General features: G+C 39.6%; 1 protein-coding gene across 2 annotated transcripts; it reads left to right on the top strand.

Moving 5' to 3' along the window:
* Nucleotides 1-634: 634 nt before the first annotated feature.
* tor4aa (torsin family 4, member Aa) lies at nucleotides 635-12,711 on the top strand. 2 transcript variants are annotated; one of them, XM_015006137.2, is made up of 3 exons: nucleotides 635-1,124; nucleotides 6,593-7,042; nucleotides 9,523-12,711. In XM_015006137.2, the coding sequence occupies exons 2-3, from the start codon at nucleotides 6,593-6,595 to the stop codon at nucleotides 10,378-10,380; spliced, it is 1,308 nt and encodes a 435-aa protein (XP_014861623.2). In that variant the 5' UTR covers nucleotides 635-1,124; the 3' UTR covers nucleotides 10,381-12,711. The 2 variants fall into 2 exon arrangements, with proteins under 2 accessions (XP_014861623.2, XP_014861621.2); XM_015006135.2 differs by lacking the exon at nucleotides 635-1,124 and adding an exon at nucleotides 1,131-2,407.
* Nucleotides 12,712-17,051: the final 4,340 nt, after the last annotated feature.

Here is a 17,051-nt window from a genome sequence, read left to right as displayed (position 1 = left end):
ATTGCAGCGTTAAACAGCCACTGTGTGATATTTGAGTTTGTGTTCTAAAAATAAAATCAAGAAGTTGCAGAATGGAATAAACTGTTCCGCTTGCAGCGAAAACCAGTGAGATGTCCTCATCGTCCTCATCGTCCTTCCTCCCTGTGGAGTCGAGCCGCAGTCCTTGTATTGCCTGTTCGGTGACCTTGAGTCACTATAATAAAATTTATTATTAATATTATTATTAAAACAAGTGACTGATTTGGTGAGAGAGAAACCGTCAAAAATCAGACCGTTTTAGTTCTGCACCTGTCACTCCTGATAAACACATATTTCTTTTGTTTTTTGTTTTCACTTTTAGGACATTTAATGAGATGTGAACTCCTGACATGCAAATAGCAGTTTATGACATTTTCGTTGAGGAACCTCTGTAGTTCCTACAAACATCTCAGTTCCAACCGTTTCACTGTTCACTGCTTTCCTCCATCTCCTTGAAAGTTCTTTACCAGACCAAAATGTGTTTGTTGAAATCTATGTAAATCATAATGTGATTTTTGTTCTTTAGAAGGCTTTTAAAATAATCCATTTCATTGATTTGTAACTTCACACAGGGACAAAGGTGCATATTTTATCCTGAGATCTAAGCCGTCTCAGCCTTCATGTCTTTTCTACAGAGTGTTTACATTTTCTCTGCTTCTAACTAAATGCCTTCAGGAAGAAATACTTTTGAATTTTTTTCATTGGCTGTGTGTTACACGATGTGGGCGCGCGTCCTAAGGTCCTCCTCTGATTGGTTGACATGCCAGTGATGGCTCCGCCCCCTGGAAGCTGCAGCTGATATGCTTGAATTCTCCTTAGGGAAGGAAGAGAAACAACACAGAAACCGACTAGTTTGGTCCAGTTGCTTCGGACTGAAGCCTCATCAGCTTGTCTAGTTTCGTTTGGGCTTTGCACTTATTTCAGGCACTTTGTTTGAAGTTTTGCTTGGCACGACGGGCTCTCCATACTCTTTTCTTCTCGCATTATCGACTCGGTGCTGAGCTGAAAAACGGGACAGCAGGAACCTCAAAGTGAAGAGAGCCGGTCCGGGTCACTGGGGGATGACGCTACTGGACCTCAGTAAGAGGCTCTGGTTCTTCTGACAGGTTGGTCTCAATCTGAATCTTTCTCCTGGGTTTTTTTTTCTTTCGTTTTTTATGTTTCCCAAAGATTTTCCTTCAAAGTTACCGTTAGATATTAAGACTCTGGATTTCGCTGCTTTCTTTAAACTGCAGACATCAGAAACACCGATAAAGCTCAACTTTAACTTTAAGCTGCAATAATATACTGGACGTTTATAGAAAGCGTTGTTTAATTTGAGTTAGATTTCATGTTTATTGTTTCAGTTTTTCTTTTCTTTTTCTTTTTATCAGTCATCCAAGAGCAGATTTGTGAGATAATTTCTAAATTCAGAGATTGATCCTATTGGTGATTAGCTCCAAGAATCATTCAATTTCAACGGCAGAATAATTATCACTCATTTTTAAATAAAATCGTATTTGCGGCTTTATTCATTCCTTGTTGAAAATATGTGACCAGACCGCCTCATAGAGAGGATTCCCCCTTCAGATTTAATTTTCATTAAACATGAGACTAATCTTTGTTTTGTACAGAAGAGACCCATTAATATTTAACGGGACTCTCAGTATGTAATTCATGCTACATTTCTGGATTTCCTAGTTGTAATTCTGACTTCCAGCCACTGGGGGAGCTGTTGTTCATATTTCCAGCTTGGCATTTCTGACTTTTCACTACAAATCATAGATGACAATTTTCGTTTTCATTCCAGTCGCTCATGCCAGAACCTCAATTATGCAAATAGCCTCGATTTCACTGCGATTTCCACACCATAACGCATCTTTCTGTTATCCTCAACTATTTTTTTTCAGAAAACATTCAAACCAAACAAAATCTAGACATAATCTCTTTTTTTTTTGCTCGTATAAGACCCTCTGTGTCTCATAACCTCTGTGGTTAACTGATGGTTTCCTCTGTCTTCATGGTGACTGGAGCAATTAACTGCACTTCCAGTTAAACTCACTACAGAAAGGCTCAATATAACCACAAACTGATTCTCAATATGTCTTTAAAAAAATAAAATAAAATATAATAAGCCAGAAAAAAACTGATCCTGAGAGAGAGAGAGAGAGAGAATTAGAGTCTTAAAAGCTCGAGTGAATTAAAGGAAACAATCATGTTAGAGGAGAGTCGGCAGAGAGAATAAAAAGAGGAAGAACGAGGCGGAGCCCGCAGTCGGAGGGCTGAGATCGCCAGGCTTCCTGCGCTCCGCCGCGTGGGGCTTTCTCTGCCTTCTCCATTCCAACAAGCCATGGACTAGACCTTCACCAACAATCGGCTCACTTTGGACGGTTTCATGCCACATTTGAAGGTAATCGGAGAGACAAGTTTTCTTGAGTTCTGTCTTGAGTTTGGCGTTCACAGCTGAGCTGTAGATGGAGGGATGCGCAGTCTTCGCTGTGTGTGTGACTGAAAATATGTCATTTAATTTTGAAATACACGCATTAGTGGAATCGAACCTGCAAACCTGTGATGCGTTTGTGTCGTTTCAACTGTACGCAGACGTGCAAGTTCTGGAAAAATGCTGAATTTATGAGTAGGAAACTCATTAAAGCGACATTTCTAAGTAGCAGTAATAGTAGCAGTAGTACTAGTGGTAGTAGCAGGGTGAAGTTTTCGATCCGCCTGGAATGCTGCTGGTCTTTCAGGTCTCTGCATGTGAAGACGCAGGGAAAACAAACAGATGGGCTCTGATATCCCTCTGCTTTCTGCTCCCACTGGAATTCTTTAGCGCTGATGCAAAAGAGCCGAGTGTGTGTGTGTGTGTGTGTGTGTGTGTGTTTTATAACTTTTCCATTTTTCTGTGGTCGGTCAGACAAAGCCTTCGCTGTCCTTGGCCTCTCCTGGGTGTAACTGATAGTTCCTGTGCTGTGAGGCCTGCTGCTCATCAGCAGGGCATGCTGGGAGGGCAGATTCAAACTGCTGCAAAAGTCTGAGTGAGAAGTTTCTGCAGATGAACTTATGGGGTCGTTCCAAAGCACGTCAGCAGAGATTAATGTTAAAATCCACCTGGATGAAGTTGAACGTGTCTCATGCATGTCATCCAGAGAAAACTGTTGAGTGTTGTCACTCTGCAGGGCCTTGCGAAGCTTCCCGAATCATCTGGTACTTCCCTTTCTCTCTCCAGTAACGGTGTGATTTTTTTTTCCTCTTGTATGCCATTTGAATATTATGTAAAAGAAAAAAAAGAGAAAGGATAGAGAAGTTTTCATTTAAATGTGGATGTGATCTTTATCTTATCTGATGTCTGCCTGGAAACTTGGCTTTGCCTGAATCTCCCTCCATTGTTGCTGTTTCACAGCAATCTGCCTTTTTCTTTCAGTCAACACTCATTGATCTGCTGCATGAAAAGTTGCTAATAGTTTAGCTGAAACCTTGCAAGAAAGCATTTATAATTAAAAAGAAACATCATTATAATATCTCACATCTGTGTGGTTGGGGGTACATGTGTTGTCGATATGGCGTTGAGCAACACTTGGTTTGGTAACTGAGCAAAGCAAGACAAATGGTAGAAGCATTAAATCCATCAGCGCAGAGCCAAACCTTCCCCACAGCTACACCCAAAAGCCCCGAATACCACGATGTTGATTTATTATTATTATTATTTGGTTGTTTTTTTTTCCTGTGGAAGTAAAATAACTCAACCTTTTGACCTGCTATGTTTTAGTTCTGAAAAACCACATATCTTAGAGTCTGCAGTGTAAACGGAGCACCGTTCAAACTGAGACAAACTCTTTCAAACTTAAACTTTTATTGCACTTCCTCCAAATGCTATTTTCGGAGCCGTGGCGCTGCAGATGCATTTGCATCACGCAGAGCTGGCTGGTCCTCTATGATGACCCTCCCATTTGAAAAAAAATGTCCCCACAGTAAAGCAGGCTGAAAGTGTTTCAAACTTACTGACAGGTTCCGCTTTGCAATGCATGTTTCAAAGTAGAAATGTTGCTGCAATGGGCCAAATTGGCCTTCTGTGGTTTTTAACTGCGATTTTCTGCATCAATAACCAACCTTAGAGTTGTAAAAGAGAGAGTTCAGCGTCATGTTCTCCAACCTGTGGTTGTTTTAACCCCCAACAGTCAGCATTTTGTTTCCTTGTACCCACAAAGGACGTCCTTGTCACGAAACCTGCTCCTGTGTTAAAATGCTTATTGGAAATTCACCATTTTATGCTCTTTCCCACATTCCTTTTGTACCTGTGTGCCTAAATTGTTTATATTTGTTGATTTAATTTTGGAAATAAATGGGCATAAAATGCACAAATCTCACAGGTAACTAAATTTAATTGTGCATTCAAATACATTTTTTTTCTTGCCACAGATTGTTTCTGTTTCAGTTCATCAAACACTTTTCAACATCAAAGTCGAGACAAAAAGTACTTCAAGGGAGAAAAACCTCCTCAGATCAAGTTGGCTCTGTGTGAAAAGATTCGGTTTCACTCGTCACATTACCACGTTTCCTGATAGTAGACTGTGTAGAATATAGAAAACTTTTATTATTGATAACCAAAGCATCTCATGGTAGAGGGTAACATCTCATACCTGATGAGTCTACAGAGTCATTTTTTTGGCGTTGTCATGGAGACTAAGAGCCAGTCCAAATGTTGTTTAAAGACTGTGGTTACATTAACGTTTCATTGGCTTGGTTAAAGACTAAAAATAAAATACTGAACTTCAGCAGTCATAAATAGCCAAATTAACAGGAATAAGTGAGTCCACAGCCTTTTATATTGTCGCTGTTGATTTTGATGCATCCTGTCACTTCAGCTTGATTCCTAAAGACTCTTTGTCTTTAGATGTCTGCTGCGGTGATTAAAACTCTGTTAAAATTCTTTTTATCAATTAAGTAGTGATATTTTTTTTCTGCGACACTGATGGCAACATGGTGACTAAATTCAGGATGTGCTAAAAACAGGAAGGATGAGACAGCATTAGAAGAGGAGCCATGGCTCTGGCTAAACACTGGAGTTATCTGCTGCAGGCTCGACGCCGGCCCCTTCCACTGAACACTGCAGGTGGGATTAACATACCTGTGTGGTAAACTAGGGGGTTGACATCTGGGCCACCTCTGACTCACAAAGCAATCAGCTGCCAGCATCGTATAGCGTGAGTCATGCAGTGAGGATGTATGGTTTGTGCGAACAGCCAATCATTGGATTTTTAAAGTGTAAACAAGATGGGAAAACTAAGAAGACGAGATGCATCATTTTAAATCGGAAGCATTTGTTTGGGCAGCAGCAGGACAACTGCGGCGACGACTCGCTGTCACCGTTTTGAAAAGCGTAGCATGGACCGACAAAGATGCTGCATGAGATCTGTCGTTGTCCTGGCAACTTGTGAAGATGTCGATGTCTGCTTGATGGGTTTTGTTGAAGAGGCTAATGACTGAGTAATATTTTCTCGTAGCATCTTGCACAAGGTTCCTCATCACCTTGAATCTGAAACGGATTAACCAAGTTCTGTTTTTAACTTTGTAGTATTACAAACAAAACTGTAAGACTAACAGCTTTTTCAAGTTTTCTCATCCTCCACAAGAAGCTGATCTAGTTTGTTTGGCCCGGCCTTAACCTCCTGACTGGAGGTCAAACTGCTCCTCCCACTTGTGAGCTAACCCATTTTATAACAAGCATGACCTCAATGAAGCATAAAAGTGTTTCATTGCATAAGACAAAGGGGGAAAAAAGACTTTCCAAAACAGTAATTTGTTCTACAGTATAAAGTGACAATAAATTCTTTCCATAACTGCAGTATTCTCCTGGCTTCTCATACCTCAAACTCTGAAGGCAAAACTGCCAACTTGTAAATACTTTTCCTTTTTAAACAGACAAGTTCTTTCAGGCTGGGCTCCTTAAAGAGACAGGAACTCACCCGCAGAGTTTCAGACAGAGAAAAACAGTTCCTGCTCACGGCACAGCATCCATTGTAGTTCTTATTGCCCTGAAGGAATGAGGCGCCTCAGCTCCCGGTTGGGGTCAGAAGGTCAAAATGGGATCAAAACAATGTGTATAGGTTTGGAGTCGTCAATTATAGTTAAACCACAAGCCTGTAACTACGCTTTAGGAAACAACTGGATGTTTCATCAGTTTCAGCTTTGAGAGTCAAAAAGTTTTATTGTGGAGTGAGAGCCTGGTTTCTGTTTTTTATTGAATCACAGGTTTGGAAGCTTAAATCAAAGTTTTTATCAGGGAAAATGACCAAACTGAATGTTTTTTCAAACTTCCAGAAAACTACAAAACTGTCCAAACACTGAGCTCCTTTAAGTCGAGGCTAAAAACCCACCAGGTTGATCAACATGTTTAGTGTGTATTTGTTTAAGTATTTTGATGGTTGCATTTGACAAAAGGTAAAGTTTATTGCTGTTTCATAATTGGTTACTGTATTATGTTTTTTTTTTTTTTTTGAACGGTCTTGTTGCTGAAACGTGCTCTAGACTTTTCCAGACCTTTAGTTTCCAGACGGTGCCGACTCCTGTTGGTAAAGTCTGTCCTCTCTTTCCGTAGATGAGTGACGAAAGCAGCAGCACCTCTTCCTCTCAGGTGGTGGAGGACTTCGAGGGGGAGCTGGACGAGGAGGTGGACAGCGATGGAGGGAAGAACCAGACGGGACGGAGCAGCCCGACCCCGCTGTCCAGCTTCGCCTCACTGCGCGCCGTCATCCGCATCAAGCAGAAGTACCAGGCCATGAAGCTGCGGCGTCAGGAGATGGCCCACAGCCTGGCGGCAAGCGGCCTCGCCGGGGCTCCTGGGCGCACCAGCCCCAAAATCTTCACCTTCGACGGACTCACCCCGGCCACCTTCCCCGCCTTTCCTTCTGTCCCTCAGAAGAAGAAGAGAAGGAGGAAGAGACGAGTGTTGTTTCCCAACGACGGGCCGCGCAAAACCGTGCCCAAGCAGGAGCGCAGCCGGGCCACGTACTGCCTCTACCTGCTGTTCGCAATAGTCTTTGTCCAGGTAAACCACTGACTGTCCTCCAAACGACGGACGGCTGTAGACATTCTCAAATTTTTTGATTTATGCGATTATGGAAAAGCAAAGCACAGAGAGGTTTTATTATGTAGAAGCTCTAATCAAAAGGAAACAAGAAGTTAAGTTACAAAAAACTGGCTTCACTTAAAGAGGCAGGGTTATGTAAAATCACATATTTTGAGATTTACATCTTGTTATAATGTTATTCCCTCATCAAAAACACACCTGGAGTGTTGCTTTGATTCATTTATGAATGTTTGAGAGACCCTTTAATCTCCGTGGCAACCATTCAGCTGTGCAAAATGCATGGGGGGACCTAGGCCCGCCTTTGAGATGCAGTTTCCCAGCTTCTGCCTCACAGAGCAGCCCTCTCTTCACAGTTCCCACTCAGCTCCTTCAGACTAGCCAGCAGCAATTAGCAAACACCTGGAATTTGTTGAGCTCATTATACAAACAACTTCTCACACTTCTTACACTGGTAAAATATTGTTAAAGGGTTAATACAGGAGTCATTTTGCGATGACTTCGTGTTGGCGGAGTTTTAGAAAGAGCAGGAGCTTCTTAAAGGGACAGAGGCCCAATTTCAAGGTGTTAAATATCAAAAACTATATAGCATTTTTGTAACCGCTGATGTTGACAGAGTTACTTGATTGATAATACTGTTTTATTTATATATATATATATATATATATATATATATGTAAAACATACAGAAGATTTCAAGATGAAAAAAGATTGGCCTACCATTCAGAAATAACCTCACCACAACTGATTTTTAAAACTGTTTTCATTGCAATTTTGAACTTTTTTTTTTTTTTCAAAATTAACTTTCCTGTAAATACAGTGCAATAAGAAAACATTCAAAATATTCTGGATGTTAACAAAAGAAAAATGTAAGTTTGACTGAAGAAACCGTTGACATGAATGAGCAGGCCTCCTCATGAAGCCGCTCCTCTCTCTCTGCGCTGCTAAACCTGAACAAGTGGGATTTGTCTTGCTTGAACTTTTAGGTTTCAGTTTAGCCATACCTTTCCCCTGCCTGCTTTGTCACGCCTCTGTTCGTTGACGCTATTATTAGCAAACTGTCATTATTCAGCAGTCTGGTTGATCCAGATGTGATTAAGCAGATTCAGTTACTTCTGCCCTGCAGCTCTGTGAGCAGACGGCTACAGTAAATACCAGCTTTCCTGCACATTCCACAGAACATGATTGTGGCTATGAATGCGTTGCATTTCAAACCACTAACAGGAATGTAAAGGTGATGGTGAGTTTTCATCACCCTTAGGCTTTACTTTTACAATTTCAATAAAACTACAATTTATAAATGCATATTTTTAAGAACTTTTCCATAAAGAATTATTTATTATATCAAAAGTCATTTCTGACAGCTATGTGCTGTGGGTGATCCTCATAGTACGATGAGTTGCACAGTCATTTTTACAGATATGTTACCAAGTACTTCCCCTTAACCACAGGTTTTAGGTTTTGAAAAGTCACTGCAATTTTTTTCACAGTTTACAAAATAAGTTTAAGGTAGACAAGCCTTCCTCTAGTGAGACGTCCAAAGATCAGCGCCCACATGTTACTGTTGGTACTAAATGGTCCAAACTAACATTCTTCTATGTGGCTAGGTTCAAACGCGGAAAAACAAAAGTAATAATTGTTAAATAATATTTAAATGTGAAGGATTCATTTCAGGTATTTCTCTGGAACTAGCTTCATTTGTTGGTCTGACTAAAAAAATGTAAAAAATTAGATACGTTTGTCTGGTCGAGGCTCGGTTCAACATGCGTACATCTGGAAATAGATTTGAGATGAACTTAAAGTTAATTCATACCTCTGGTTTCCAAAGCTTTTTCTGAACCGAAACCTTCAAAATAACAGGGGAGTTTTGTTTTTAGTCTTCTTCAGGAAGGTGAAGTCTAGACGACTGAACTGTGACAAGTAAAATGGACGGTAACAAAAAAATGTTAGATATTAGTACACAGTGGCTGATGGGAAACCGTACTTGATGTTATACAAAAAGATGCTTACAGTAAACTAAAGGTTGCAACGATTTATTGGATTAATTGTGATGAATTGGTTATTGAAATAATCATCAACTAATAGATGAATTGTTAACAGATGAATAAAACAGCCTGTGTAGATAAACATACATAGGTAAATATATGTCAAGGTTAAGGTTCGCTACAGTCACTAGTCATACGTTGCTATTGCAATAAAATGTTTATGTTCTGAGTTAAAAAGGAACTGAAGTATTAAGTTGCTTATGTTATTGTATTTCTAATAAATAAATGTGTCTTATTGTCAAAAGAATTGATAGAATAATCGATTATACAGACGACCCAGGTTTTAGCAATATCGCTAGCTTTTAGACGCATAAAACAGTTTATTGTTTATTTTATAAAACGCACAAATAAAGTGAAGCAAAAATATTTCTAAAACGTGTTCCTGTTTCTCCCCAGGTGTACAACGCCATAGAGAACCTGGACGACCACGTTCTCCGATACGATCTGGAAGGCTTGGAGAAGACTCTGAGGCGGGAAGTGTTTGGCCAGCAGGGGGCGGTGGAGGGCCTGGTGTACCACCTGAAAGACTACCTATCCACATACGTACACAACAAGCCGCTGGTGGTGTCCGTCCACGGGCCCAGCGGGGTGGGAAAGAGCCACCTGGGCCGCCTCCTGGCCGGACACTTCCGCTCGGTGGTGGGGGACGCGCTGGTGCTGCAGTACTATGTGCTCCACCACTGCCCCCGGGAGGCGGAGGCCATGCAGTGCGCGCGCAACCTCTCGTCTCTCATCTCGGAGATGGTGGAGAAGGCGGAGGAGGAGGAGAAGATCCCGCTCTTCATCTTCGACGAGGCCGAGCACATGCACGTGGAGATCCTGGACGTGCTGCTGCAGCTCGTCGCCTCCAAGCAGTCCAACGAATACCTGAACGCCATTTACCTGTTCCTCAGCAACCTGGGCCATTCGCACATCACCAAACACATGCTGCAGAACTCCTCGAGTATTTCCATGGCGATGACGGCCTCGGGCCGTCACAGCAACCTGGTCAAGGAGCTGACTCCTATTTTGCGCAACACATTGAAGAAGCATCACCCGCTATGGACTGAGGCCGACATATTGCCTCTGGGACTTCTGGAGAAAAGCCACGTGATGGAGTGCTTTTTGGAAGAAATCACTCGAGAGGGCTTCTACCCAGACCACAGCAACATCGAACGCCTCGCGGGGGAGATCGAGTACTACCCTGTAGTCGCAGGACGCGAATATTCCCAGTCGGGCTGCAAGCAGGTGGTGGCAAAGGTCAATCTGCTGTGAAACGCTCTTGCAGGAAACCTTTGGAATTTTTTTTTTTTTTTTTTTGTTTTACATTCCTTTTATCCATGAAGAATAAAAGTGGGAGGGGAGAGCATGACAGTGATGAAATCTGAAACTTGAAAAGGCAGAACTGAAAACCCGAAGTCATCAGGAGAAACCAGAGCTGGAGGTTTTTCAGACAGATGGGAAATAAATCCTGTGAAAATATTCCAAACACTCCTTAGAGGGTTGGTCCACCCAGATTATATCACATTATTTATTACTTGCTACTGCTGGCATCTCTGTCCATTCAGTACATTTACAGTTTCCCAGGACATTGCAAATTCCAAATAGACTTCATGGATATTAATTAATAGGCTTAATATGACTTAATTATTAAGTCTAATAATTAATATTATTAGAATTATTATTATTATTATTATTATTATTATAATACCAGTATGAAATTCTCATGAGATGATTGAGTTTGTTATTGGGGTATTTACTGAACATGCTGCATAGCCTACTTGCTTTTTGCTTTGAAACAGAAAAGTTGTTGCAGCTTAACTATAATATAGATAATGTTATGACAGCTATAATAATATTATCTATGCTGTTATGATAAACAGATTTAAGCAGTTTAAGCTGTTTTCAAAGAGTTATTATTATGGAAAGTTTTATGCCTTTTTATTGTTCCTCTTTTTGCAGCCTAGGAAGCTAGCTAGTTATTTAGCTAGGCCATCTGCGCAGGTAGTTAGCTTGCTAACAACGCTGTCTTAGTAAAACTGTTGTAGCCCAGGCTACAACTACAGGATGTTGTTTCAACCAGTTGAATAACTGGGTGTGGAGCTTTGGTTAAAATGATGCAACACAACATTTTAGTGGCTGTGTAGCTGTAACTTTTTAAAAGCCCTTGAATGCCTAAGACCAATAAATGGTCATATTCTAACATTTTACCTTCAAATATTTTAGCTAGCATTACACTACAAATTAAATTATTGTGCTACAAATTTGAATTTTGGGTATACAATAATTTCTTTCCAATGTATTTATTTTTATTCCTGCCATTATGTGACTTTCTGCTCTGGTATTAATAACTTCAACAAGAACCTCTTGTATTTTGTTTGGTTTCAGCATGAAGCTAACCAGAGCAACCTTTTGTCATTATATTAATCACAGATGAAGGGAAGTCGACAAGGGTGTGTATTTGGGTCACGGTTGGTTTGAATTTCCTTAAAAGTATCTTCTAAGTTAACATGAAAAGCTTTCATCAGGAAACCACATTTGCACAATGCAAGGTGGGCGTGCTGGACTAAAAAAAAAACTTTGCCGTTGTATTTGGATCAGAATCACGCAAGTACCAGTGTGGATCTAAATAACTGAGAAAGAATTGGATTGTAAGTATTGTTGCTAGCATGAGGTAACTTTGCTGCTATTGCACAGAAATTTTCCCCAAATACTCTTCTATTCTATTACGTCGAAATCTCTTTGTAAACTTAAAAAGTGATGTTATCTGACTGTAATGTTTGTAAAATTGTAAAATCTTTGGCAGATTTTTAAACATTTAAGTTTGAATTTAGAGCTACACATTTTTAAAACTGAGGGCCTCTGGTCTCCAGATGATATCGGGGCCCTTCGGGGGCCCATATGGGTGGATCTTAAATTGTACACAAGCTTGGTATAATGTCAAGGTTTTGTGATCAAGACTTTTTCCTTTTATACTGTGAAATTTACGCTCCGCAATTCAACAAAAGAAAAAAAAAAGTCAGGGGTGGAACTCTAAAAAGAAAAATGCAAAAGCTTGGTTTTGTTATTTATATATGTATTTTTGCTATGTGTATGTAAATTGGGTGGACTAATCCTTGAACCAAAGTAGGCAGCTCAAACAGAAATGACTCCATAAGGACTGAAGGACGTGCATTACTTGATTCTGCATTGCCACAAAAGGAAAATGGAGCATTTCTTCCAGGACCTACTAAACCACCAGGCTGAGACGTTTCTCATTAAAACCAAAAGTCCTGTTCTGTCGTACAGTCTGACCTGAAGCCATCATGTATGATGGCTTCAGGTCGCTCTTTATTTCTACTAGCAGCAACGTGACTTTTGCTTGCATTCGATAATCTTTCAAACGGAACCCGCCTTCCATGACCAGTTTATTTATTACACATTCAGACATGTTTTAATGATTCACAGCGAGTTTACTACCGAGGGAATGAACTCTGAGTCAGCACAGACCCACACCGGCAGTCTAAATGTTTTCGTGGAGTTGGGAGGTTGGATTTTTTTTTTCTGTTGTTGTTCAGTCATCTTTGTGTTCCATGTCAATAAAAGTCATTTAAAATGTTTTACAAACATGGATGCTGTGGGATTCTTCTTCAACACGTGTGCCAAATGCTTTAAGATTTTTTTTTATAGACTTTAACTGTCAGTTGTGTCTTAACACACAAGCTGTTGATTTACAAAGTTCAAGGTACAGGCCTTAAAAACTTAGAGAAATCGTTACAAAATTTAACTATAGCTTGTAAACCAGTGGTTCTTAACCTGGGTTCGATCGAACCCCAGGGGTTCGGCGGAGCCTCTGCCGCGGAGGTAAAGACGCACTGTGTAAAGTGATGACGCCTCGCTTTGCCATCACTTGCTGCAGAGGATCACGTTACATTGCTGAGCCAATCAGAGCTGCGGAGAAGCACTGATTGAAGGAGCTCCTCTCAGCATGGATTTGAACTTGTGTGTTTAATTACTTCAGCAAAACTCACAGTTTTTACCAAATAGACCCTTTTCATATGACGTCACACAACCTCCGTTTTGGCTCGAAGCTGTGTATCCTTAGTTCCGGTGTACATGGTAAGTAACGATAAAGTTGTCTATTTCATATATGTAAAATGGACACATATATATCTTTATAGAGACATATATATAGAAAGAGAGATTTAGATATTATATATATATATATATATATATATATATATATATATATATATATATATATATATATATATATATATATATATGTGTATATATCTGACAGCATATGTTGATCAGACAGAACACCGGAGCATGGAGTTTACACAGTCTCTAAAACATTTGCCTAAAATAAGATTTGAAGATAGATCACGATTTGCAAACCAATTTTCTCTGACAACAAAATCTAAATTAGACAAAGGCTAGAAATTCTTCACCGAACAATACCTGTTTGACTATGAAGGTAGGTATTTTTGTTTTGCATAACCGTTAGCTTAGCATTAGTGAATTTTGTTAGCTAGCTAACTACGTGACATAACTGTTCCTTAACCTGAACTTTTTACTGTTTTTGAACTATGACGTTTTAGGCTCTAATCTTGATCAGATTCTTAAATTATAGACTGGAGTTGCCACTCATCCCATAAAATAGGGGTTTGTTTGTTATAAGCAGAGATGTCCGGTGCCGCCGCTGCTTTGTAATGCCTTCCTCTAATCGGACCACTTTTTCCGGTAACGAATAATCTAACGAGCTCGTATTTCAAACCCAGTAATCAGATTAAAGTTATTTTTATGTCCTTTATTTTCCATTAATACAGAAAATGAACCTCTAAACGTTACATCACTGACAGGCGGCGGTGTATACGTTTCCTAACTGTGGCTAAAGCTGCTGCTAGCTGGTTTACTCATGATCGGAGGCTGGTTGGAGAATGGTAAATTGACAATGACTAATAACGGTTATCTAACACGTAAACACTGTTTTATAAAATACAGAAAGTGAACCTCTAAACGTTACAGCGCTGACAGAGAGTATATTTTTTCCTAAATGTGGCTAAAGCTGCTGCTAGGTTGTTTACTCTCCGATCGGAGGCTGTTTATTTTATACACAGTTAGAGAATGGTGATTTTACAATGATTAATAACAGCTATCTAACACTTAAATGCTGTTATTATTAAACTTACCTTTTATTATATCCTTAAGATTATGAGAATGCGGGAATTTTTCAGCTTGGTTCCCAAGGCAAAATCACACCGGAAGTAAAGATACCCAGGTTTGATAGACGCCTCATGGACCGCTCCTGCGCAGGAAATACGGCGGCCATCTTGGAGCGGTATACCCTCCTACTTTGCTCAATCAAAACAGCAGAAGATGCCTCAGCACTGAGGGATATTGTTGTTCTGGTCGATGGATTATTGATGTGAGGGCTCCACAGACAACATTTTACAAGTAAGATGGACATATTATTGTGTATATATTGTGATTAGAATATTACTTTACTGTATTTATGTCCACCGGCGAGATACCAGCTAATATTAGCTACAGTGCTTGGTGTAATACGGGTTCAGCCCCGCTATGAAGGCTAACTAAGATTCCGTAAATCTAAAAAAAATAATTATTCTCTAACATTGACTTAGATTATCTGACACAAGGGCCTATATTAGAAATGAAACAATATAACACATATTATAAAACTTATATTATGTGTTATAACATTCACCGGCAAAGTTTACACAGGTGGTAAAGACTATTATTTATATTCTTTCACTCTGTCAAAAGTAAGATACATCCTAAATCTTCCGTTTTTGTTTTGAAAGTTTCCTAAAGACACGATGTGAGGAAGAAGAGGGAGAAATCTATAAAGAGAGACGGATTCACTGCAGCACGGATGAATCTCATCGGATTTTGGACTCGTTGGCTGAAAAACATATATGTACATGTTTATATATATATATATATATATATATATATATATATATATATATATATATATATATATATATATATATATATATATATATTCAGTATTAATCATTATTTATTTGTGTCATTATTAATCTTTATTTATTAGTGTTTGTATAGTTATATAAAATATGTATTGATATTGATATTACTAAATAATTTATTAAATAAATTATGAACGGCTGTGTGCTTTGTAATATGCTCTTCATACATCGATATCAGAATATTCCATTCCTATTCTATTGTTATAGCCACTAAGCATATTTAAATATGATGAACTATGTATTAAAAACATACTTAAAAAATACAATTGTTTATAAATGTTGCTTTGATAGATGTTTGAATATGGTTTACAGAAACAAAAAAGTGTGTTATGATCGATTAAATGCGCTGATACATCATTGTGCCTGCTAAACACATAACGCTGAGTGGAGTGGAGTACCGCTCCAAGATGGCCGCCCTAAATCTCGTCAGCGACAATAGGCGAGAGCGGTCCATGAGGCGTCTATCCTTATATTATGTCTATGTATTCTATACTTCTAAATCTGCTCCTTAGTCGCATCTTTTCGGGGTTGGTACTGCCTCTAGTGGCGTGGGGGTGGTAATACAACTAATATAATTACATTATATTAGTTGTATTACCACTAATATAATGGTGGTAATACCCCATTATATTAGTGTATTACTAATATAATACACTAATTATATTAGTAATTGGGGGGATCATAACCCACTACAGAAGGGTTCGGTGAATGCACATATGAAACTGCATTCATCGAATGCACAGTTTCATATGTGCATTAGGCGATGTATAGACATCGCCTATACTACCTGGAAATTAAGCTGTTGGCATGTACTGACAGACTGTTGCTGTCAGACAGCAACAGTCTGATGACTTTTCATCTTCATGATACTATTTGTTCTCTAACAAACAGGGGCAACTCCAGGCCTGGAGGGCCGGTCACCTGCAGCTTTTAGATGTGTCTCTACTTCAACATACCTGAGTCAAATAATGAGGTTGTTAGCAGGACTCTGGAGAACCTGACTGCACTTAGGAGGTGATTCAGCTGTTGGATTCAAGTGTATTGAACCAGGGAGACATCTAAGAGTTGCAGCACACCGGCCCTCCAGGACCAGGATTGCCCACCCCACAGAGCAGAAATGATTCATGCAGGCCAGTAAAACATTTAAAGCGGCAGTATTATGTGTTTTCCAGCCGCATATTGCAATTTATAGCACTATCAAGTAACTATGCTGCTTCAAGTTCAATGAAATTGCTACATCAAATATGACTTAAAAGAAATTTGACTTCAGATTTTAGCATCTTGAAATTGGGCTTCTGTCTCTTTAAGACACTCTTTCTGAAACTCTGCCTACAGGAAGTCATCAAGACATGGCTCTGCTATTAACCCTTTAACAACTTTTTTTTTTAACCAGCATTGCACTGAGACGTAACTGGCAGAAACACAGTTCCACCAGGTGTTTGCTAATTGCTGCTGGCTAGTCTGAAGGAGCTGAGTGGGGGAGGCGGAGATAGGCCCACCCAGGCGTTTTGCACAGTTGAATGGTTGCCACAGGAGATTCATGGATTTCTCAAACATCCATGAAAGAATCAAGGCAACGCTCCAGGTATGTTTTTGATGTGGGAATAACATTATCACCTGATGGAAGCTTTAAAAAGTTAGATACTTTTTAAATAACATTGCCCCTTTAAAAAGGATATATCCACAGTTGTATTTAAGGCCACTGGAAAAAAAAGAAAGGAAGGCGGTGCTTCTACAATAAGTGTTGCAGCATTTAGGCGAGGTTACAAAAACACTGAGGCCTGGACCAGTTAAAAACAGAAACACAACCCTCCACATAACAAAACGGGCCTGATGGCCTGTTATGGCCCATTTAGCCCAGTCAGTACATTAGCACCAACATGTGCATGTTTTCTTTCTAACCGCTAATATTTTTTGCATCCTTCCAGCTGTTGAATCATTTTCATTGGT

The sequence above is a fragment of the Poecilia mexicana genome, unplaced genomic scaffold (assembly GCF_051168715.1).
Source record: "Poecilia mexicana isolate PSO_F unplaced genomic scaffold, ASM5116871v1 scaffold_12, whole genome shotgun sequence".
Taxonomy (NCBI): domain Eukaryota; kingdom Metazoa; phylum Chordata; class Actinopteri; order Cyprinodontiformes; family Poeciliidae; genus Poecilia; species Poecilia mexicana.
The sequence above is the reverse complement of the archived record's forward strand: the minus strand, read 5'-3'. Positions and strand labels throughout refer to the sequence as shown.